This window comes from Podarcis vaucheri (assembly GCF_965113315.1).
Source record: "Podarcis vaucheri genome assembly, chromosome: 10".
Classification (NCBI taxonomy): domain Eukaryota; kingdom Metazoa; phylum Chordata; class Lepidosauria; order Squamata; family Lacertidae; genus Podarcis; species Podarcis vaucheri.
The window spans coordinates 70,943,073-70,966,407 of record NC_138748.1 but is presented as its reverse complement, the minus strand read 5'-3'; the positions used below and the strand labels follow the sequence as shown (position 1 = coordinate 70,966,407).

Genomic DNA, 23,335 nt, shown 5'->3' with positions numbered 1-23,335 from the left:
ATCAAGTTATATCAAACACAATATATGGAATTGATGAACCAAGAGATTGAATGGAAGATAAAACAAATGAAACAAAAGACATTTGAATCAGCAAATAAATGTGGCAAACTTCTGGCATGGCAACTGAAGAAAAGGCAGAAATTGAATACGGTTACAAGCCTAGAAGTGGATGGAAAGAATATATCTAAACCTAATGAAATTAGAAACTGTTTTCTGAGTTATTTTAAAAAGCTATATACTCAAGGTTCGCAAAACGAAGAAGATTTAGACAAATTCCTTGATAAATATGGATTACAAAAAATCTCTCATCAAAGTAAGATGGATCTGAACCAGAGAATATCAGAACAAGAGATAGAGGCCGCCATTCAGAACATGCAATTGGGCAAATCTCCAGGACCAGATGGACTGACTTCTAGATATTACAAATCGTTGAAGGAATGGTTGACTCAACCATTAAAAGAAGTTTGTAATGAGATCCTTGAGGGAAAGAAGGCACCTGAATCGTGGAAAGAAGCATATGTTTCACTCATACCAAAGACAGAGACTGAAAAGACTCAACTGAAGAACTACCGCCCAATATCACTACTTAATGTGGATTATAAAATTTTTGCAGACATTTTGGCAAAAAGATTTAAAAGAGTGTTGATGGAAAGGATTCATAAGAACCAAGCAGGCTTTCTCCCTAAAAGACACCTGGCAGACAATGTAAGGAATGTAATAGACATTTTGGAAAAGCTAGAGGTGAATATAAACACTAAAGCAGTACTGATTTTTGTAGACGCGGAGAAAGCCTTTGATAATATTTCTTGGAGCTTTATGATGAAGAACCTTCATGGGATGGGGGTAGGCCAAGGTTTTGAGAATGGTATGGCTGCAATATATTCTGAACAAAAGGCTAAATTGATTGTAAACAACGTAGTAACTGAGGAGCTTAAGATAGAAAAAGGAACACGACAGGGGTGCCCAATTTCCCCATTACTTTTTATTTCAGTTCTGGAGGTGTTGCTGAATATGATAAGGAATGACCAGCAGGTTAAAGGAGTGCAGGTCGGAGCTAAACATTACAAGTTAAGAGCGTTTGCAGATGACTTAGTTTTGACTTTACAAGAGCCAATCACTAGTACGAAAAAGGTTCTAGAAATAATACAACAGTTTGGCCAGGTAGCTGGATTTAAGTTGAATAAACAAAAAACCAAAGTTTTAGGAAAAAACTTAACAGATATGGAAAAGGAGAAATTCCAAGAAGAGACAGGGCTGACAGTGGTTAAGAAGGTCAAATACTTAGGGGTTTATTTGACATCTAAAAATGTGAACTTGTATAAGGACAATTATGAAAAATGTTGGTCAGAAATCAAAAAAGATCTAGAAATATGGTCAAATTTGAAATTGTCAATGTTAGGCCGAATTGCGGTGATTAAAATGAATGTATTGCCTAGAATGCTATTTTTGTTTCAGACCTTGCAGATTCTTGACAAGATGGAATGTTTCAAGAGGTGGCAGAAAGATATTTCGAAATTTGTCTGGCAGGGCAAAAAGCCCAGAATTAAATTTAAAATATTGACAGATGCAAAAGAAAGAGGGGGTTTTGCCCTGCCGGACTTAAAATTGTACTATGAGGCAGCAGCTTTTTGCTGGCTGAAAGAATGGATGCTCCTCGAGAATACGGACATTTTGGATCTGGAGGGTTTTAACAATGCTTTTGGTTGGCATGCATATTTATGGTATGACAAAGCTAATAGCGCTTTTAAAAATCATATTGTTAGGAAAGCACTATATAATGTTTGGACAAGATATAAAGATTTGTTGGAAAATAAAACCCCTAGATGGGTGTCACCAGTGGAGGCTAAAGCAGTGAAGAAACTCAATATGGAGGTCGGATGGCCGAAGTATTGGGAAATTTTGGAACAGGATGGAGATAAGCTTAAACTACAAAGCCAGGAGAAATTGAAACATAAAGTACAAAATTGGTTTCAATACCGTCAAATAATGGAGTTTTTTAAACAGGATAGGAAAATTGGCTTCCAGGTGGAAAAATCAAAACTAGAAACTGAGTTATTAGAACCCAATACTAAGATTTTATCTAGAATGTATAACTTGTTGCTGAAATGGAATACACAGGACGAAACAGTCAAATCGGTTATGATCAAGTGGGCACAGGACGTTGGGCACAACATCATGTCAGCTGACTGGGAATGGTTATGGAACACCGGTATTAAATTCACGGCATGTAATGCATTAAAGGAAAATATTATGAAAATGGTTTATAGGTGGTACATGACCCCAGTCAAACTGGCAAAAATCTACCATTTGCCCGATAATAAATGTTGGAAATGTAGAGAGACTGAAGGTACCTTTTATCACCTCTGGTGGACGTGCCCGAAGATTAAGGCTTTCTGGGAAATGATCTATAATGAAATGAAAAAGGTACTTAAATGTACTTTTCCTAAAAAGCCAGAGGCCTTTCTCTTGGGCATTGTCAGCCAATTGGTGTTTAAAGGGGACAGAACTTTTTTTATGTATGCCACAACAGCAGCAAGAATACTTATCGCGAAGTATTGGAAGACACAAGATCTACCCACTTTGGAAGAATGGCAGATGAAAGTGATGGACTATATGACATCGGCTGAGATGACAGGCAGAATCCGCGACCAACGAAAGGAGACGGTGGAAGAAGAATGGAGAAAATTTAAAAGTTACCTTAAGGACTATTATAAACTCAATGAATGTTAAAGTGTTGTGGTTTTCAGAGACAAAGGGATACAGTGGTATAAGGTCAGAATATAGAGAAGACTAAGATGACAGAGGTTGGAAGTAACAACTGGGAGTTGCTAAAAATAATGGACATTGGGATGCAGAAAGGGGGGGGGAGGGGAAGTCCAAGAAAAGAGGTTTATGAAAATATGGTATGAAACTATACGTGTATGTTTGTCTTTTTAAGTGTTTGTTTGTTATTTAAAAATTTTGTAAAACCAATAAAAATTTTATAAAAAAAAAATAAAATAGCTAGCAATATTCATATTAAAGCAATAAAAAAAAAAAAGGTACCCACATGGTGCTGAGAGAACAATCTGCACCTAAACATTGGCAAGACAAAGGAGATGGTGTTGGACTTTCAGAGGAAGAGAGGGGAGCTAGCCCCGTTGTATATCGGGGGGGGGGGGGCTGTGTGGAGAGAGACTCTTTCTTTAAATTCCTGGGAGTCCATCTTAGTGAAGACCTTACTTGGAAGGTCAATACAGCCCACGTGGTTAGGAAGGCCGAACAGAGACTTCATTTCCTTAGGGTCTTGCAGAAGAACAATGTTAGACAGCAACCGATGATTTCCTTCTACCAGTCCATGATAGAAAGTGTTCTCTCATATTGTATTACGGTGTGGTACGCTGGTTTGACAGCTGTGGACAGAAAGTCCCTACAGAGGGGGGTGAAGACAGCACACGATATCATGGGTCGTCATTGCATGTTATCACAGGAGATGTTGCCTCAGAAGACCAAGGAACATTCTCAGGGATGACTCACACCCTGGCCATCACCTTTTAAATCTCCTGACCTTGGGCAGGAGATATAGAAGCACGATAAGCCACACCAACAGGTCAAACAGTTTCTACCCATGGGCTGTGAGGCTGCTGAATGGAAGACAGCAACATTGCAGCTGAGGTTTGGGGTTGGTGGTCGTATGACAGCACACAGAGTGTAACAAGGACTGAGAGATTGGGGGGGAGGGGGACTCATTTAATCTCACTGTAAACAAGTGGTACAGTGACAATAAACAGTTACAGATAGGTAGCCGTGTTGGTCTGCCATAGTCAAAATAAAAAAATTCCTTCCAGTAGCACCTTAAAGACCAACTAAGTTAGTTCTTGGTATGAGCTTTCGTGTGCATGCACATGTGTGTATCTGAAGAAGTGTGCATGCACACGAAAGCTCATACCAAGAACTAACTTAGTTGGTCTTTAAGGTGCTACTGGAAGGAATTTTTTTATAGTGACAATAAAGTGTTTCTATTTCTATTTTGCAATTAAAGGCAGAGCTCAGAAGAAGTCTCCTCCATTACCCTTGCTTGCAAAATTGCTCTTTTTTTTCTCCCTTCCCCATCATTTCTGCAAGGCTTTTGACAATCAGATGTCAATCATGCGACATCGCAAGACCTTGTGAGATTGACAAGTGAGTTTCCCTGTCAAAGCTTGACCTGCAGGGATGGAGGTTTCCTCTTGCTGCTGCTATAGATCCTTACTCGAGAGTAAGTCCCTTCCTCTGAGCAGGGAGACCTACCGTTCCAGCGGCTGCTCATCCCATCTCCTGATGCCCCAGCGATAGAGGGGGCTGCTCCCCCTTCCGCTTGCACCCTTCGAGAGATAGAAAAACCTCAAGTCAATGTGGCTGGGCAGAAGGACTTGAATTTCACACCAGGGGTGCTATTCAATTTTCATAACTCCTGATGAGGCACTATTTACCGTATTTTTGGCTCTATAAGACTCACTTTTTCCCTCCTAAAAAGTAAGGGGAAATGTGTGGGCGTCTTATGGAGCGAATGCAGGCTGCGCAGCTATCCCAGAAGCCAGAACAGCAAGAGGGATCACTGCTTTCACTGCACAGCGATCCCTCTTGCTGTTCCGGCTTCTGAGATTCAGAATATTTTTTTTCTTGTTTTCCTCCTCCAAAAACTAGGTGTGTCTTGTGGTCTGGTGCATCTTATGGAGCGAAAAATACGGTACTTATAGTTTCTGATCCCAAAGGGTGCCGTCAAAAGCTGCAAACTGTAAACTGTAGGCCACAGAGGAGCACCCTTTTTCTGACACAATTTTGTTATTGATTTTCACAAGTTTTACAAACTTAGCTCAATTTCAATACAGGGGTTCCTCGTGATGTGAACGGGATCCATTCCGGAGCCCCGTTTGCATCCTGAATAGAACGTAAGACACGACGGTGCATCTGCGCATGCGCGGGTCGCGTTTTGCCGCTTCCGCGCATGCGCGTGATGCCATTTTGAGCATCTGCGCATGCGCGAGTGACGAAACCCGGAAGTAACACACTCTGTTACTTCTGGGTTGCCGCGGAGCACAACCCAAAAGCACTCAACCTGAAGCACATTCAACCTGAGGTATGACTGTATATGTTTTTCTTAAAATTTTGACTTCCCAGCCTTACCTTTTTTTGATTCCAGACTTATACCTAACCTTCCCCCCCCCGACTTAAATCTATTGTTTTATATGACATATTTTTATCTAATACAATTATCCTCTATTTCACTTATCATTGCTTTCATCCCGCTGCTCATAATTTGAACCCAGCCCTCATTTTCACTTGACCGTAACAGTTCTTCAAATAGTTCGAAAAGGGTCTCCATGCCTAGAATCATAGAATCCTAGAAGAGTTGGAAGAGACCACAAGGGCCATCGAGTCCAACCCCCTGCCAAGCAGGAAACACCATCAGAGCACTCCTGACATATGGTTGTCAAGCCTCTGCTTAAAGACCTCCAAAGTAGGAGACTCCACCACACACCACTGTCGAACAGCTCTTACTGTCAGGAAGTTCTTCCTAATGTTTAGGTGGAATCTTCTTTCTTGTAGTTTGGATCCATTGCTCCGTGTCCGCTTCTCTGGAGCAGCAGAAAACAACCTTTCTCCCTCCTCTACGTGACATCCTTTTATATATTTGAACATGGCTATCATATCACCCCTTAACCTCCTCTTCTCCAGGCTAAACATGCCCAGCTCCCTTAGCCGTTCCTCATAAGGCATCGTTTCCAGGCCTTTGAAATGAAGCCTCCGTGAACAGTTTCCCTCTTTTATCTGATAGATAAAATCAGATAAAATCTATCGTCTGGGGGCTGATGGAAGCTATTGCTCAACAAGATCCTCGGGTTTGGGAAGCCTGAGCTAAGGAGATGGGTGCTGCTGAGCAGGAACTAAATTCCTCACTTTGCAACTTGGACTACTGCAAGAAGATCAAACCTCTCCATTCTGAAGGAAATCAGCCCTGAGTGCTCACTGGAAGGACAGATCCTGAAGCTGAGGCTCCAGTACTTTGGCCACCTCATGAGAAGAGAAGACTCCCTGGAAAAGACCCTGATGTTGGGAAAGATGGAGGGCACAAGGAGAAGGGGATGACGGAGGACGAGATGGTGGGACAGTGTTCTCGAAGCTACAAACATGAGTCTGACCAAACTGCGGGAGGCAGTGGAAGACAGAAGTGCCTGGCGTGCTCTGGTCCAGGGGGTCACGAAGAGTCGGTCACAACTAAACAACTAAACAACAACAAGTTTTAACTTTTAACTTTGTCTCCATGTGGGGGTTTTGAAATGCTCAGAGGAAATCTGATTGGTTCTTACGAACACTGTGTAAAAAGTTCTTTCGTGAATAAAACGACCTGGGCCGAGGGGTAGAGAGGAATTATTATCGGCACCTCCTTCCAGAGTCTTGCTGGTCAAGCCTCGTGTATATTTTATTAATCAGACTCCAATCCTTCCTTGCTTTGGGAACGCTAAATCCCGGGCCCTAATCTGCCGCTCATTGAAAGCCATCCAAACTGATGGCCATCGCTGCCCTCCTACAGCAGTGAGTTCCATAGCTGAGCTACTCCTAGGCAGCCCGCCCTCTCCCAACCACTGGGGCCCGATCCTGGTTCAGACATCGCCGAGCCTCGATTCCCGAGCAGTTTCCATCCCAGGGTTGGGTCCCGCTCCTACCTGCTCGCTGAAGCAGCTCCTTCTCAGCTCAGTGCGGGATCTATCCACGAGCAGGTGGGGTGGTCTGAAAAGCCAGTCCTTGTGGGGTGGGGAGAAGCAAGAGGAAACCGGGTGAGGGGTCTGTGTAACTCCCCGGCCATGCAGGCAAGCTGGCACCCCTCAATATTGCCCCCCTGCAACATATGGGTCCTGCTTTGCCCCCGAACCCCATTCGCTCCTCCACCTAGGACCACCCGTCTACCTCAAGGTGGAGAACGTTAGGCCCTCTGGGGGCAAGTGTGGCCCTCCTCGTCTCACCGCCTGGCCCCCGGGACCCTTGCTGGCCCAATCCCCTCAGGCCCTCCTGGGGCGCAGGACATTTTGCCGCCTGAAGCCAAACGGAAAACTGTACATCGTCATGGAAAACCGCCCGAAGCAGCTGGAGGCGACTGGAGGAAGCCCATTGCACTGGGAGCTGGCGCCTGAAGCCAGCGCCTAACCACGTCTTGAAGGGGAACAGTTAGGATTACCCCCAAAACCCTAAAACTGTTTGTGAATCCCACCCCCCCAGCCAGGGTCAAAAGCCTCGCCTCAAGCATTTTTAAAAACTGCATTTCCTCAAAGGCAAAAAGCATTAGCTAAGCATATTCCTCTTGCTGCAAGTAAAATACTGTAACAAAAGGTAGGGAGCAGAGTCCGTTGTTTTCTCAGAGCCTTTGGCCTTGCTTAGACTAGATTGCAACTTGCTTCTGTCCAGGAACCATGCCAAAGCACAAGAATGAAACATAACTGGAACACTCTGAAACCCCCCTTCCCTGGGAAGAGCCCCAAAATGGTCCCAAGACAGGAACTTTCTGTTCATGCTCAGGAGACACATGGGAGGAGAAAGGGGGAGGGAACTGGAAGGGGGATATATACTCTGTGCAAACGCATGTGAACTCGTGCTTGTTTTTGTGAGTTATCACACTTGCTCCTCTGCCCCCCCCCCATGGCAGAATAAAAGCTCTTTCTCTGGATTTAACCCCTTGGTGTCGTTTGGCTCCTTTTGTCCCTGCTCGGGTGCAACATTTTCCTATCCATCGTTTCCGAGCACGATTCAAAGTGTTGGTGCTGACCTTTAAAGCCCTAAACGGCCTCGGCCCAGTATACCTGAAGGAGCGTCTCCACCCCCATTGTTCTGCCCGGACACTGAGGTCCAGCTCTGAGGGCCTTCTGGCGGTTCCCTCACTGCGAGAAGCCAAGTTACAGGGAATCAGGCAGAGGGCCTTCTCGGTGGTGGCGCCCGCCCTGTGGAACGCCCTCCCATCAGATGTCAAAGAGATAAATAATTACCTGACATTCAGAAGACATCTTAAGGCAGCCCTGTTCAGGGAAGTTTTTAATACGGTTTTTAACACTGATTGGGAGCCGCCCAGAGTGGCTGGGGAAACTCAGCCAGATGGGCGGGGTATAAATAATAAATTATTATTATTATTATTATTATTATTATTATTATTATTAAAAGGGGCTAGAAAGGCTAGAGTCTCCTGCATGGGACAGTCTCCGCTATTTCCGCGGCCCAACCGTTACCTCGATGTCCCTCCAGGAGAAGCTGGGTCCCCGGCTCCTGAGGAAGTCTTGCCAGGCCTCCCCTGCAGGGTGGGCGTGTGGCACCTGGGTCAGGAGCAGCTCCACATCGCGGGCGGAGAGGTAGCCATCGTGGTCGGAGTCCAGGAGTTGAAAATCCCAGTGCAGCTAGGGAAGGGTATCTCACATAGATATCTATGTACAGTCACACCTCGGGTTACAGACGTTTCAGGTTGCGTTTTTTCGGGTGATGGACCGCCGATACCCGGAAGTACCAGAACAGGTTACCGTATTTTTCGCTCCATAAGATGCACCTGACCATAAGACGCACCTAGATTTTAGAGGAGGAAAGGGGGAAAGCCCTGGTTTTTTTTTGGGGGGGGGAATCAGCTCCCAGTTGCGCAGCTTCTTTTGCAAAGGGGAAAAGGCCTCAGCTCAAAGTTGTTGAGCTTACTTTGCAAAGGGAAAAAATCCTGTTTTTATGGGGTTCAACTCACAGTTCTGCAGCTTTTTTAGGAAAGGAAAGGGAGCCGTTTCTACAGTTTCCAGACAGATAATCTAATCCAGTGTTTTTCAACCTTTTTTGGGCAAAGGCACACTTGTTTCATGAAAAAAATCACGAGGCACGCCACCACTGTGTGCGGAGAGGGAGATGTCAGAGCCCCGCTGCTCTCTATGGGGAATCGGATGAGAGCGGACCGCCTGTCCGCTCTCATCCTATCCCATCCGATCTGATCCCCACCCAGGACAGATGGAAAATAGGGTGGACACAGTCCAGCGCCCGCCTAGTGGGCAAAAATTTGACTTTTTTTAAAAAAAAAATCTTTCGAATTTTTCCCACGGCACACCAGGCAACATCTCGCGGCACACTAGTGTGCCGCGGAACAGTGGTTGAAAAACACTGATCTAATCAGCCAGTCCCATGGGGAAACAAACAGCCTCCGTCTGCAGAACATTCAACAATGGAGGCCTGGGCAAGGGGTTGGAAAGGGAGCCAGCGATCGACCGCACATTCACTCCATAAGATGCACAGACATTTCCCTTTACTTTTTAGGAGGAAAAAAGTGTGTCTTATGGAGTGAAAAATATGGTGCTTCCAGGTTTTGGTGGTTGCACATGCGCAGAAGCGTGCTCTGGTCCATGGGGTCACGAAGAGTCGGACACGACTAAACAACAACAAAGCATTTAGCCTCACCCTAACACGTGGCGCTTGTAGGAGTAGCAGTTCTTCATTTCTACTTTCCTTCCGCTACAGGGGGTGCCTAGGAACGCTTTTGAAATGGAGCACCCCACCGTTCAGCCCTGGTCAGAGGCGGATGAGAGAGAGAGAGAGAGAGAGAGAGAGAGAGAGAGAGAGAGAGAGATGGGGACCTCTGAACTCACCTGTTGCTTCAGGTAACACTGCTGCCCTGCTTCAAGCAGTGCCTCCAGGAGCTTGTCGGAACAGCAGCCGTGCCACGCATGGCTCCCAAATACCTGTGTGGCAGAGAGGGCATGTTGGGCGGATGCCTGATGATCGTCTTCCAAAGCAACTATTCTACTCCGAACTTAAAAATAGAAAGCGTAATGCTGGTGGTCAACAAAGGAGGTTTAAAGACTGTCTCAAGGCAAATCTTAAAAAAAATATGTAGTACATGGGTAGGCAGACTAGCCCATCACCTGTCAGTATATGGAAACATCACCGCTGCAGAAAGCCAGTTTGTTGACATCACATGATGCGCCTATCTGTGGGAAAGAAGAATTTCCCAGGACATTCACAGGCTGGATAAGTCTCTGTGAAGAATGTAATTTGAAACCTTCCGTGTGCGCATGTACAGGAAGTTTGTCAGGCTTGCTGGAAGAACTGAACTGAAAGGACGTGTTTTTCTCTAGTGCTGTAATGTCAGAAATAAACATCATGTAAATAGATTTCTGACTTATTTTCTTTCCCCTGCGGAAGCAGGAGGGAGGGGTTGTGCATTTTACCCACGCTTGGGAAAATGTCGCCTATCAAAATCTCCCTGGTCTGTCTGGATATCAGCCAGAGGAGGTTACCGGTAAGCAAGCTCCGAGGACAGTGAGAGGGGCTAGCCTCTGTGGAGGGGGCTTGCAAACCAACACCGCCTTCTCAATCTGGCCCACGGACGGTCCGGGAATCAGTGTGTTTTTACATGAGTAGAATGTGTCCTTTTATTTAAAATGCATCTCTGGGTTATTTGTGGGGCATAGGAATTCGTTCATTCCCCCCCCCCCAAAGAAATATAGTCTGGCCTCCCACAAGGTCTGAGGGACAGTGGACCGGCCCCCTGCTGAAAAAGGTTGCTGACCTCTGATGTAGTATAAACACCAACAATTGGGAAACACTGGCCTGCGAGCGCTCCAGTTGGAGAACAGCCTCTACCAAAGGTGTCATAGACTTTGAAGACACTCAGGACGCAAGGGAGAAACGTGCTAAGAGGAAGGCATGCTTGGCAAATCCACACCGGGATCAACTCCTGCCCGGAAACCTATGTCCCCACTGTGGAAGGACGTGTGGATCCAGAATTGGCCTCCACACTCACTTACGGACTCACTGTTAAAACCGTGTTTATGGAAGACAATCTTACCTAGCCCTTTCCTACCTGGCTTGGGAGAGTGGAGTGCGGACTGACTCCAGCTACAAAAGCTGAGGCTGTTGAACAGATTTTTGAGCTGGAGTATTGTTTATGGGGATTGAGAGAGCTTGTTGCTTTTATTGATATTATTGTCGTATCTTTACTTTTAGATCTTACGATTTACGTGGAAATTGTTTCTCTTTGGTTGTGTACATTTTGATGTGTTTTATTTATTGTTTATTACTTCTGCTATGTCTGTAATTATGTAAATCTTCTCATGAGCATAGTTTCAACTATGGAAAGAAGAAGAAGAAGAGAAGAGTTTGGATTTGATATCCTGCTTTATCACTCCCCTTAAGGAGTCTCAAAGCGGCTAACATTCTCCTTTCCCTTCGTCCCCCACAACAAACACTCTGTGAGGTGAGTGGGGCTGAGAGACTTCAGAGAAGTGTGACTGGCCCAAGGTCACCCAGCAGCTGCAGGTGGAGGAGCGGAGACGTGAACCCGGTTCCCCAGATTACAAGACTACCGCTCTTAACCACTACACCACACTGTCTCTCACTGGAAAGGCGGCATAAAAATAAAATGATGATGATAAGATAAAATCCCCACCAGAGAGGAACAGCTGTTGGACTATGCCAAAATGGCAAAACTGACCGGAAAGCTCAGGAACCAAGAAGACAATAACTTCAAGAAAGAATGGGGAAAGTTTATAATCTATCCGGGAGACCACTTTTAATCAGCTGAAAACATTACCAGGATTTTAACAACACTTGTAATGTAACTAACATGATGGAAATACGGACAGATACAAAATACGTATTATGTAATAATATGCAGTTGAAAATGTTGACAATAGGAGCCAGGGAGGGGAAGGTGGAAAGTCGAGGGATTCAGAGAAATCTCTGTAGATGGTTATGTATTTGGTAATGTGGTAACTTTTGTAAAATCAAATAAAAATTATTTCTACCAAAAAAGGGGGGGAATGGGAGGGACCCAAAGGATCACCTAGGACAGCCCTCTGCGGCCGGAGAAATCACATCTAAAGAATCCCTGACAGCTGGGTTGGAAAGCAGTAATGGCAGGTGTGGAGCATCCCTGGTCAAGAGCAGTCTACCTGTGCCCGTCGCTTTCCCCATTTCCAGAGGCATCTCTTCTGGCCACAATGGGAGGCCAAACACCAGGACGCTTGCAACCATTTGCAACTGTCGCAGGAAACCCCCCCCCCAATCATTCAGTTTGTACAAACTTCACACACACACACACACAACATACGCTACGCTTCTGTTATAAATTCATAGAAAATCAACCATACATCGGATCTGGACTGTTCCACTTTTATTTTAGTCCATGAAGGAAGGACTACAAAAGGGGGAAGGTTTGATACAGGCCAGTCATAATCCCTTCACCATCCCAGCACATCCACAGGAGCCCTGCCCAGTTGCTATGCCAACCCTGATGGTCCTAGACAGAAGACCATCAAGATCACAAAGAACTTGCATATGGGAGTGGATTCAGCACGGACTGGAGCAAAGGACAATAATCAGCTCTTCCCTCTGGGGGCAGGAAACTGCAAACTCCCCTCTGTCACCTGGAAAGTACTCATGGGGAGGGGGAAAGGAGGAACCGGCCAGGTGACAGGACACTCAGGTTACCACCACAACTCCTCCCTCAACCCTCCTTTTTGTGATGTAGTTGTGATGTAGTCTTAGGGGTGTAGTTTGGGGGATTAGTAACTAATAAAAGTTGGGGTCTTCTTTTGTTCTGGGCTTCTATTTTGCTTCTTCTTATTGCGGGTGGGAGTATTCAAAAAAAGGCCAAGCCTACAGGCTGCTGTTTTGCTCCAAGTTATCCTGGTTGGTGTCTTTGTCTTTGTCCCAGGGAGCCCTCGGATTTTTCCGTTAACACAATGCTTTGATGACGCGGAAAAAGGGGTTGCGACCTCACCTGGTGAACAGCCGTCTGCAGCTGGGCCCTGTCTGCCACCGTCCGGAACAGCCCAGGCTGGAGGCGCCGCAGATCCCCGAGGCCCCACCCGCCCAAACCGGACCCTCGTCCGTCCATCCGGCAAGCCGCCCTGCTCCTGCAATGGGGGAAAGATGGAGCCAGGTTTTCACCGTGGCCAGTCAGAAAGCCGCACTACAGAGACCACAGCATAGCCACCATGGCTGGTAGCCATCGATAGGCCTCCTAGACAGGACCCAGGTACGTACCCTGTAATTTCTGGGCGCTCCAGGACGCAGGTGGAGGCTGGGGGGGGGAGAGCCAGGCTCTCCTTTGGGCCAGGCGACGTGGCTTTTCGCTGGCAGCGCAAGTTCCAGGCAGTGCAATGCTCACCGCAAGATCTCTATTATTCATGGAGCGCCCTGGTGCCTTTGTCTGTTGTTATATGAGATGCTCTAAACACCACAAGACGGTGGAGCCAGGAAGGCAGAAAGGAGATCCAGCTTGCATTCAGAAGCCACATAATCCCTTTCTGCGTTTGCAAGAAATCGATCTTTCAGCACGGCAGCCCTTTGGAACTCACCGCCTATTGATATCAGGCAGGTCCCTGCACTATATTCTCTTTCTTTCTTTCTTTCTTTCTTTCTTTCTTTCTTTCTTCCTTCCTTCCTTCCTTCCTTCCTTCCTTCCTTCCTTCCTTCCTCTTCCTTCCTTCCTTCCTTCCTTCCTTCCTTCCTTCCTCCCTCCATCTCTCCCTTCCTTCCTTCCTTCCTTCCTTCCTTCCTTCCTTCCTTCCTCTCTCTCTCTTTCTTTCTTTCTTTCTTTCTTTCTTTCTTTCTTTCTTTCTTTCTTTCTCCTGCCAGAAATATTCTTTATTAGTCCTTCCTGCCCAGATGTTTGGAAAGTTGCCGTGGGTCTTCATCTGCTTATTTCGTGAAATTTTGTGAAATTTGCACGCCGCTCGATTGTCAGTAACCTCCGAGCGGTTTAGAAGAAGGTAAAGAACCCAGAAGAATTGGATTAAACCCGCTGTTAAAACATGCAGAAGCTAAAATACCGAAACACATTATAAGCGCCACGATTTTCCCGCACGTGGTGGTCTGGTAAGAAAGTGAGGGTATTTGGGGGGCAATGAAATAGGATGAGATAAAGGGGGGGGGAAAGATGTTTAAAGTGATTACACACACACAAAAAGAACAGTGAAGCTTTTCTACAAGGGAAAGAAATTAAAAAAAAAGATTCTTATGTAACTGAAGCAGCCAGGATTCATTACACCCAGAAATGGAAAGATGAAGTGGGGGGGAGAGGCACTGATGTAGAATAGGATGTCCCTATTTTTATCAGAGGAACGTTGGCAGGTCTGTGTTTGTCACCTGCTCCTCACGAGGGGCTGGCACATAGCCGCTGCTTCACTTCATAAGAGCATCCAAAGATCTGTCTGGTTGCAGGATCAGGCCCAACGTGGGGAGCTCACAAGCAGGGAAGGAGCAGGAGAACCCCCACTTTCCTCCTGTCTCAAACCCCTACCTCGTGGAAGTGTCAAGTTGGAGGGGACCCAAGGGTCATCTAGTCCAACCCCTGCAACTAAACCATACATGACCGGTGTCTGCCCTTGCAAGGTGACGAAACTGTTCCTTTGCTGGAAGAAAAGCAACATCGGGAGTGGAGAGCCCTTTCTCTTGTGAGTTTCCAATTATAAGTTTCAGTTTCCATTTCCCCCGGAACGTATTTGCATTTCTCAAGTCCTTGCACAGAAGCTACTACGTCCCAGCTATGGCCAGGCTGACTCTAGGGGGAAAGACCACCCTTCCTTGGAGGAAATGGTCCTGGGGGAAGGCAGAACGAAGGAAGCAAGCGCCCACTTCTCCAAATCCTGCTTCTGTTTGGTTGGGAAGGAGTGTGTCTCTTCTCTGAGCCACCAGGTCCCAATTCCAGATTATTTCCTACTTTTCAGACTGCGGAGAGAGCCAAGGTGGGCCTGGGGGTTCCTCTGCCTGATATAACTGGAAGCCTTTTTTGGACCGTTCAAAGAACTATTATAATATGACAAATTTGAAAGCAGGATTTGAACAACAGAGATTATTGTGTTATGATTTGGATAAAAGAGTGAAGACAGGGGGCAGCAATGGGGAGGGATGGAAAACATCGCAGAAAATGGAAGGGGAAGTTGATAATATGTTATTATTAGTACATTGATACCTCGGGTTACGGGACGCAGGTGGCGCTGTGGGTTAAAACACAGAGTCTAGGGCTTGCTGATCAGAAGGTCGGTGGTTCAAATCCCCATGATGGGGTGAGCTCCCGTTGCTCTCTCCCAGCTCCTGCCAACCTAGCAGTTCGAAAGCACGTCTAAGTGCAAGTAGATAAATAGGTACCACTCCGGCAGGAAGGTAAACGGCGTTTCTGTGCACTGCTCTGGTCCGCCAGAAGCGGCTTAGTCCTGCTGGCCACATGGCCCAGAAGGAAGCTGTACGCCGGCTCCCTCGGCCAATAAAGCGAGATGAGCGCCACAACCCCAGAGTCGGCCAGGACTGGACCTAATGGTCAGGGGTCCCTTTACCTTTACCTTGTGTTACAAACACTTCAGGTTACATACGCTTCAGGTTACAGACGCTTCAGGTTACAGACTCTGCTAACCCAGAAATAGTACCTCGGGTTAAGAACTTTGCTTCAGGATGAGAACAGAAATCGTGGGGCGGTGACACAGCGGCAGCAGGAGGCCCTATTAGCTAAAGTGGTGCTTCAGGTTAAGAACAGTTTCAGGTTAAGAACGGACCTCCAGAACGAATTAAATTCTTAACCCGAGGTACCACTGTGTTGAAGAAAAAAATGGTTATGTAACTTTATTTGGAATTTGTGGGAGTTTCATGAAATATATTCCAAAAAATAAAAATGAAAAATAAAACCACTTTTGACTTTTGAGTTGCGGTGATGGACTCTCCCTCCTTGGAGGTTTCTAACAGAAGTTGGGTGGCCCTCTGTCAAGGATTCTTTAGCTGAGATTCCTGCAATGCAGCCGGGGGTTCGACTGGATGACCCTCCGGGTCCCTTCTGACTCTTAAGATTCTACGATTCTAAGCATCTGAGTTGGCTTGGTTATAGCAGGGGCCGGAAAAAGTACAGCGAAGGCGCCGCCTGCTTGGTGTCAAGTGGCAGGGAGTTCCACAGTCCCCTGTAACAGGGCCAATTCCACCTACTGAAGCGGTCAAATGGGCTCCGATAGGTTTGGGCGACCGCATAGGCAAACGTGCATCAATGGCTGTTCCAGAAGAAGACTGCTGGCTGGGTGGCAGTTTCCTGGAAAAGCCCCCCTTTCCTAAAGGTTAGGTTCTGTAGCCTTCTTAAACTTTACCAACTGGTGGTGTCTGCGTTGCTCCCGGGAGGGAGAAAGGAAGTCAAATGTCACCGAGGTTGATTCAGAGAAAGAGTTCACAGCAAGTCCAAAGAAATGAGAAATTTCATGCAGTATATATATCCTCCAGGCACCCTCTTCCCCCTTCCCCAGGAATCCAACCACGTCAGCTTATACACGTAAGTTGACATAGAATCATAGAATCATAGAGTTGGAAGAGACCACAAGGGCCATCGAGTCCAACCCCCTGCCAAGCAGGAAACACCATCAGAGCACTCCTGACATATGGTTGTCAAGCCTCTGCTTAAAGACCTCCAAAGTAGGAGACTCCACCACACTCCTTGGCAGCAAATTCCACTGTCAAACAGCTCCTACTGTCAGGAAGTTCTTCCTAATGTTTAGGTGGAATCTTCTTCCTTGTAGTTTGGATCCATTGCTCCGGGTCCGCTTCTCTGGAGCAGCAGAAAACAACCTTTCTCCCTCCTCTATGTGACATCCTTTTATATATTTGAACATGGCTATCATATCACCCCTTAAGCTCCTCTTCTCCAGGCTAAACATGCCCAGCTCCCTTAGCCGTTCCTCATAAGGCATCGTTTCCAGGCCTTTGACCATTTTGGTTGCCCTCCTCTGGACACGTTCCAGTTTGTCAGTGTCCTTCTTGAACTGTGGTGCCCAGAACTGGACACAGTACTCCAGGTGAGGTCTGACCAGAGCAGAATACAGTGGCACTATTACTTCCCTTGATCTAGATTCATCCATGACCATAAACAGATATTCCTGTTCCGGTACTCTTGACCATAAAAGGTTGTTCCTGTTCCTATACTCTTATCTTGGGGCAGCAGGTCACCAACTCTAAGAACATTCCTGGCACCGTTTCCAGGTGTCTTGTCACTTGACAAGGTCTGTGTGTCTTTTTGTGGTCAGGATGTAAGATAAGACCCAGACGATGTAAGATAAGACCCAGACTTGCCACTGGAACTGGCAAGGCCATCCATTGCAGTCACAGACTGATAAAGGAGAGGGCTTTGAGCACTTGGTTTATACAACTGGCTTTCTGTTTATACATTGACTCAAGAGCTCAAGTTAATGCATTTTAGAAATGCTCCCTTGGAGGAAAAATGTGGATTTTGGATCCCGTTTCAGACTGACTGCACAGAAACCCATTCCTTCAGTTCCAAGCTGCCCTCCCTCCTGCAGTTTCCTGGTCTACAAACCCAGGCGGGATGAGAGGGTGGTCCTCAACTTGGAATTTAAAATCTGGCCAGCTGGTCAGGAGCCTCAGGAAATACAGCTTCCCCCACCAGCTCCCCCCTGCCCAAATTCATCCTCCCGCCTGATCCCTCTGGAGACTCCAGCATCCTTTGCCTGCTCTCCTCTCCTGTGAGGGAGGGATATCACTTTGCAGCCTCCCTCCCTCACACTTTCAAGGCACCTCTGGGAGCTTATTTCATCCTTGAAAGAGAAAGGAATGCAAAACAGCACCCTCCCCTCTTGAGATTGTGGGATGTGATCCAGGAGAGGCAGTCAAGTACAATATTCCTTGTAATGCTAGAGAAGACATGCGAGGGAATGTTTGGTCCAGCCAGTCGAAACTTCCTGTTCCTCCTGGCTGGAGCATCCTTCCTTTTGCATGTGATAGGTGGGCGTGACCTCACCTGTCCAGGTAACAAAAGGATGAGTCACGCAGCACACCTCCCTCTTTTTGACTTCCTTCTTCGTTTGACCGGCTTTTAGCTAGGACTGCTCTGCTAGCTCTCAGCACTGGGATTATTCCCCCATGTGGGGTAGATCCAATGTACATATTTGCAACCAAGTCTGCCTTCAGGAATCCAACTGTGAACTGATGTGAGTAAACTTCTTTTATCATCTCTGAATAAGATTGTGGCGACTTTATTCTTTTAAGAGGGATTCAAGGGAATTTACCAGGAATGTACAATCTTAGACAGACTGAATTGTATAATAGTGAGAGGCTTACACGAGCCTGCGACCATCTCTCTGCTGTGCATGTAAAAAGGGGGGTGTAACTCTGCAAGTTAGGAAGGATATTAATAAACAGTATATCCTCTCCTGCCACCCTGAACGTTCCCAAAATCATCCGGCACCGCACGGCTCTGCTGAAGGTTTCCTGGTTCTCTTTCAGCCTTGCTGAAATCTGCAGGTGCAGAGCAAGACGATGGCAGGCTTGAGACTGGTGCTGGGAAACTTCCCAAAGAGTGGCTCTCTTCCCAAGTTCTCGTTTGTGTTTGTTCTGCAGCTAAGACATGGAAGAGTCTCAGCCACACACCACCTGTGGTATTTCGACCCCTGAAGTGTGTCTTATGAATGCCCAGCTCACTTCTGCTATTAGTTGGAAGGGACCCAAAGGCTAATCTGTTTCAACCCCCGGCAATTCCTACTTGGCTTTAAACTGTTTGCAATATTGTGCAATGCCATCTGTTGATATATTAATAACTTGAATGGTTGCAACCCGCCCTGGGACCTTAGGGTGACGGCCAAGCAATATTTGGTCACCATAATCTTAATACTGTTACGTGGCACCCAAATCTCTGAGCGGAGCAATATCCCAGGGCTCAGTTTCCTTGGAACAGGCAACAGTGGAGACCGTGGTGTCCTTAGGATATATGGTTTATTTGCACAACCTACATACAACCTGAGCCCAAGATGGAGGGGCTCGCAGACTTAACACCCCCAAAGGTCTTGCTTCTTCCATACTGACAGTCTTGGAATCAAGCAGAAAAGAAACTGATCATTGCACTGAACTCCAGCAATGGAATACTCCGTTAGATTTTAACCCTTGCCAAATCCAGGACTTTCCACCTGCAACTAAAAATAATAATAGTAATAGTAATGAAAGCAATGCAACTTCTAGAAACAACTACACAGATAAACACAACTGGAAGCTTTTTTTCTCTCCTTTAGTGCGGGGAGGGGACTGCAACGAAACTTCATGGAAATCAGCTTTCCCCCAGCAAAACCTGCTGGAGGGTCCAGGGTCTCAGAGGCTGCAGAAAGAGCCTCTTCCCAAACTGGAAGGAAAGAGCCACAACCCCTTGCCTCTCTGCGAGTGAGTGAGTGTGGAGGTCCTTCACTGCTGGGCCCTGCCATTCCCTCGCCACGAACCCCTTCCCCTTCGCCACGATCCGTCCTGTTGACTTGTAACCTGAAGCCCTGTTTCTTTAAGGAAGCTGTAGACAGCGCTCGCTTGGTCCATTTCTCCGTCTTCCCTGAACGTCCTCGCCAGCCCCTTCAGGCGAATTTCCAGCTGCTTCCTCTCAAGGGAGTGGTCTCCGGGGATCCTGGCGGCTGCCTGGTACATCTCTAAGGCCTTGCTCTTCATCTCCTTCTTGTGGAGGAGGAAGTCCCCCCAGTGCATGTAGATGGACTGCTGGCATCTCTTGCTGGCTCCCGGGAGTTCCTCCATCAGGTTAAGGTAGATCTCTTCCTCGTAAGCCGGTGACCTCTCACCGTAAGCTTTCGCCAGCTTCAGCCGGGTGAAGATGGAGAAAGCATCCATCTCCAAAGCGCGTTTGAAGCTCTCAATGGCAGGCTCGATGGCTTCTTCTCTGACATCACTTAGAGAGTGCTCCAACATCTGCAGGTAGCACATGCCAAGGTCGTAGTGTAGGAGATGGTAGCCGGGATCTAAGGCGATGGCCTTCTTCAGAATGGAAATGGCCTTCTTCAGAATGGAAATGGTCCGGGGAAGGGATTGCTGCTTGTACAGCTTGGAGACGATTCGGAGGACTTCAGGGTTCACGCTCTCCCGGGCAACATCGTCCGCAAGGAAGAGCGCTCTTTCCGTGTCCACCGCCTTAAGTGTCTGAGCCAAATAAGCTTTGGCTTCGTAGTTCTGTGGCTGGTGAGCGACGACTTCTTCCAGCAACTTCTGGGCTTCTTCCCGTTTTTCGTCGGCCCAGGAATGAGTGTAGGAGGCATAAACGGAGATGGCCAGTCCGGCCTGGAACTCCTCGTTGGACTCTTCCGCCTCCAGCGCCTTCCGGAAACATTCTGCGGCCTGGTCCCCGTTCCGGAAGCCCCCGGCCAGGAGGGACCAGCCTTTCTGAGCGTGGACTTCAGGGATCATCGCAGAGTAGGCCTCTGGGCTGGCCAAGGACCGGCAGATGTCGTGGATGCGCCCCAGGTAGAGGTCCACCATGTCGTAATTGACCAAGCGGTAGTAGACCCAGGCGTAGTTGCCGTAGGTCACCAGGGCCTGGCGGGAGAAGTTGGCGGGATGGTCTCGCTTCAGAGCCCCCTCTGCTTCTCGGAGGCTCCCCAGGGCCTCCTCGTAGTTCCCCTGGAAGTCCTGGAGGTAGGCCCTCATGGCAAGGTAGGCACCTCGGTTGCGGTGTGGGGTGTGCTGGGCTTGTGGGGCCAGGGTCTGCAGGATGTGCAAGGCATCCACCTTGTCCTTGAACTCGAAGTCCCAGGTGAAGTGGCACTGCAAGCTCTCCAGCTTCGATCTCAGAGGTCGGCTGCAGAGGGAAGAGGCAGGGAGGGGGGGAGGGAGATGGAGAAAGGGTGAGGGACACTCCTGAGAGGATATACAGTCGTACCTCGGGTTACAGTCATTTCAGGTTACATACGCTTCAGGTTACAGACTCCACTAACCCAGAAATAGTACCTCGGGTTAAGAACTTTGCTTCAGGATGAGCACAGAAATTGCACGGTGGCGGCAGCAGGAGGCCCCCTTAGCTAAAGTGGTGCTTCAGGTTAAGAACAGTTTCAGGTTAAGAACGGACCTCACCTCCAGAACAAATTAAGTACTTAACCTGAGGTACGACTGTACAGTCGTACCTCAGCTCCCGAACGCCTTGGGAGTCAAACGTTTTGGCTCCCGAACGATCGAAAATGGGAAGTGAGTGTTCCGGTTTTCCAACGTTCTTCCTGCAACCAGTCGGAAGCCGCACTTTGATAGTCAAATGTTTTGGATGTCGAAAAGACTTCCAGAACGGATTCTGTTCCAAGGTACGACTATACAGTGGTACCTCGGGTTAAATACTTAATTCATTCCGGAGGCCTGTTCTTAACCTGAATAACAGCTCCGTCAGTAGAGCAGGAGACTCTGGATCTCCGGGTTGTGGGTTCGAGCCCCACCTGGGGTAAAAGATCCCTGCACTTCAGGGGGTTGGACTAGATGACCCCTGGGGTCCCTTCCAACTCTACAGTTCCACGATCCTACCTGCAGATGCCATCAGGGGACCACAGGATTTTAGAGTTGCAAGGGACCCGAGGGTCATCTAGTCCAGCCCTGAGATCTTCTGCATGCAAAGCGCAGGAATTCGAGGAAAACAAAAGTCCTTTGGAGGTTTTTAAGCAGGGCTGGGATGGCCACCTGCCAGGGATTCTTTAGCTGAGATTCCCGCCTTGCAGGGGGTTGGACTAGATGACGCTGGGGGTCCCTTCCAACTCCACAACTCCATGATCTCCAGTGCCAGAGGCAGCCTGCCTCTGAGACTGTGCGCACACCATCCTTCAAAGCGCATTGAAAGTGCGCACGCACTGCCAGAACCCTGGGAACTGAAGGATGCTTGGAAATGCCCCTCTGATGTGTAAACTGCAGTTAACAGGATTCTTTCTGGGTGGGGGGGGGTGCTTCAGGGAAACATCCCTGGGGGTTCTGTTCCTCAGTACAGTGGTACCTCGGGTTAAGTACTTAATTCGCTCCGGAGGTCCGTTCTTAACCTGAAACTGTTCTTAACCTGAAGCACCACTTTAGCTAAGGGGGCCTCCTGCTGCTGCTGCACCGCCGGAGCACGATTTCTGTTCTCATCCTGAAGCAAAGTTCTTAACCCGAGGTACTATTTCTGGGTTAGCGGAGTCTGTAACCTGAAGGGTATGTAACCCGAGGTACCACTGTACTATGAATGTGGTACACCAGGAGGTGCGCAGCTTCGCTCAGTTGCAGATGCCGACGCCTCGGGCTGGTTTGTTGCCCTGGGCTGGGGGGGGGGGGGGCGGCGCCTGGCGGATCTTTCCACCCCACCTGCATATGCTTAAGACAGCCCCGGTCATCTAGTCCAGCCCTGAAATCTTCTACATTGCGAAGCAGGTGCTCTAACCACCGAGCCACAGCTGCCGCTCTCCTGAGGTCGCGGGACTCCCGCTCCCGTTTCCCCCCGGCCCTTGGCCCTGCTGGCTGCCGAAGCTGGGGGCCAGCAACACCCAACTTGCATTGCAGGGGGCCAGGCTATTCGGGGGGGGGGGTTTCCCTCCCATCTCTCCCATTCTGGGATGCTAACTCCTGCTCCACAAAATGCAGAAGGGGAGGTCTTTAAGCCGGAGGAGTCCGATCTACGCAGGGGGGGGGGGAGTCCCTGCTTACCTCATTTTTCCTTTTCCAGAGAGGAGGCTGAATTTCGCAGGAAGCGAACTTTCCCTCGCCAGCGGTCCAGCAGTCTGCAGGATGCAACCCCCGTCTGCAAACTTTTGCCTCGCCTCTCAGATTATATAAGCAACGCAGTGAGCTCACTCCGACAGATTAGAAACCGAAACTCAAAAGAGAGATCCGTTCCCTGTTTGCGGAGAGGAATGTTCCTTGGCTGCTTGCAAAGTCTCCAAGCGCAACATTTAATTTAAATTTAAATTTTCCCCCCAAGCGCAACATTTTTGCCCCCCACTCGCGGAAATGAGTAAATTAGGGTTTAAACGGGGGCCACACGGCAAAATTGTATCTTGGCTCTCCCCTGCAATCGATGCAAAGCTCCTCCCGGCTCGTTTTGCTCTCCATCCTTGCCTGCTCGCGCCCCAGTCCGCTCCCCGATTCCCCCGCGCCTCCCGCTCTCCTTCCCATCCCGATCCCATGTCCACAAGGTCGGGAGGGATCCTCAATCCACCCTTGCAAGGTCTCCTCTGCTCGGCAGGGCAACATCTGAGCCAAACAGTTGTCTCTGCGAGACTTTGCAGAATTAGCTTCTCTTTTTCTCCCGATTCCAGGCATGTCTACTTGGAAGTAAGCCCCAGGCTGGCCACGGAGGAGAAACCTGCAAAGGGGGGGGGGTGGAGATTGGAGAGGCTCCAAGGGTGAGGGGCATGGCTGCTGGAACAGAGCACCCAGACAATGGTGCCCACCTTGCGGCTGAAAACCAGGTGGGTGCTGGTCCAAACCGGCAAAAGACCTCCTTGATTCTCCATTTGCAGTGCAGCACCTTCAAAGCTGCCTGGGCTGGAGGATGGAGTTTTGTGGCATCACGAAGAAGTGTGCTAAGCTTTTAAATGAACCCCCTTTGAGG

General features: G+C 48.2%; 2 protein-coding genes across 2 annotated transcripts in view; both read right to left on the bottom strand.

Moving 5' to 3' along the window:
• LOC309542444 (uncharacterized protein) overlaps window positions 1–14,405 on the bottom strand; it is a gene marked incomplete at its 5' end in the record, with an annotated part of 53,716 nt that extends 39,311 nt beyond the window's left edge. The window contains 6 exons of the mRNA XM_082241244.1: window positions 4,270–4,343; window positions 6,687–6,764; window positions 8,235–8,399; window positions 9,615–9,707; window positions 12,752–12,887; window positions 14,344–14,405. Of these exons, the coding sequence (XP_082097370.1) occupies window positions 4,270–4,343; window positions 6,687–6,764; window positions 8,235–8,399; window positions 9,615–9,707; window positions 12,752–12,887; window positions 14,344–14,405 (608 nt within the window). The remainder of the gene's footprint in view (window positions 1–4,269; window positions 4,344–6,686; window positions 6,765–8,234; window positions 8,400–9,614; window positions 9,708–12,751; window positions 12,888–14,343) is intronic.
• A 4,305-nt stretch (window positions 14,406–18,710) lies between these two features.
• On the bottom strand, window positions 18,711–22,827 carry LOC309542209 (interferon-induced protein with tetratricopeptide repeats 5-like). The gene is made up of 2 exons (XM_082240841.1): window positions 22,429–22,827; window positions 18,711–20,578 (listed from the first exon to the last, which is right to left on the bottom strand). Exons 1-2 carry the CDS (start codon window positions 22,431–22,433, stop codon window positions 19,189–19,191), a joined length of 1,395 nt encoding a protein of 464 aa, XP_082096967.1. The 5' UTR covers window positions 22,434–22,827; the 3' UTR covers window positions 18,711–19,188.
• Window positions 22,828–23,335: the final 508 nt, after the last annotated feature.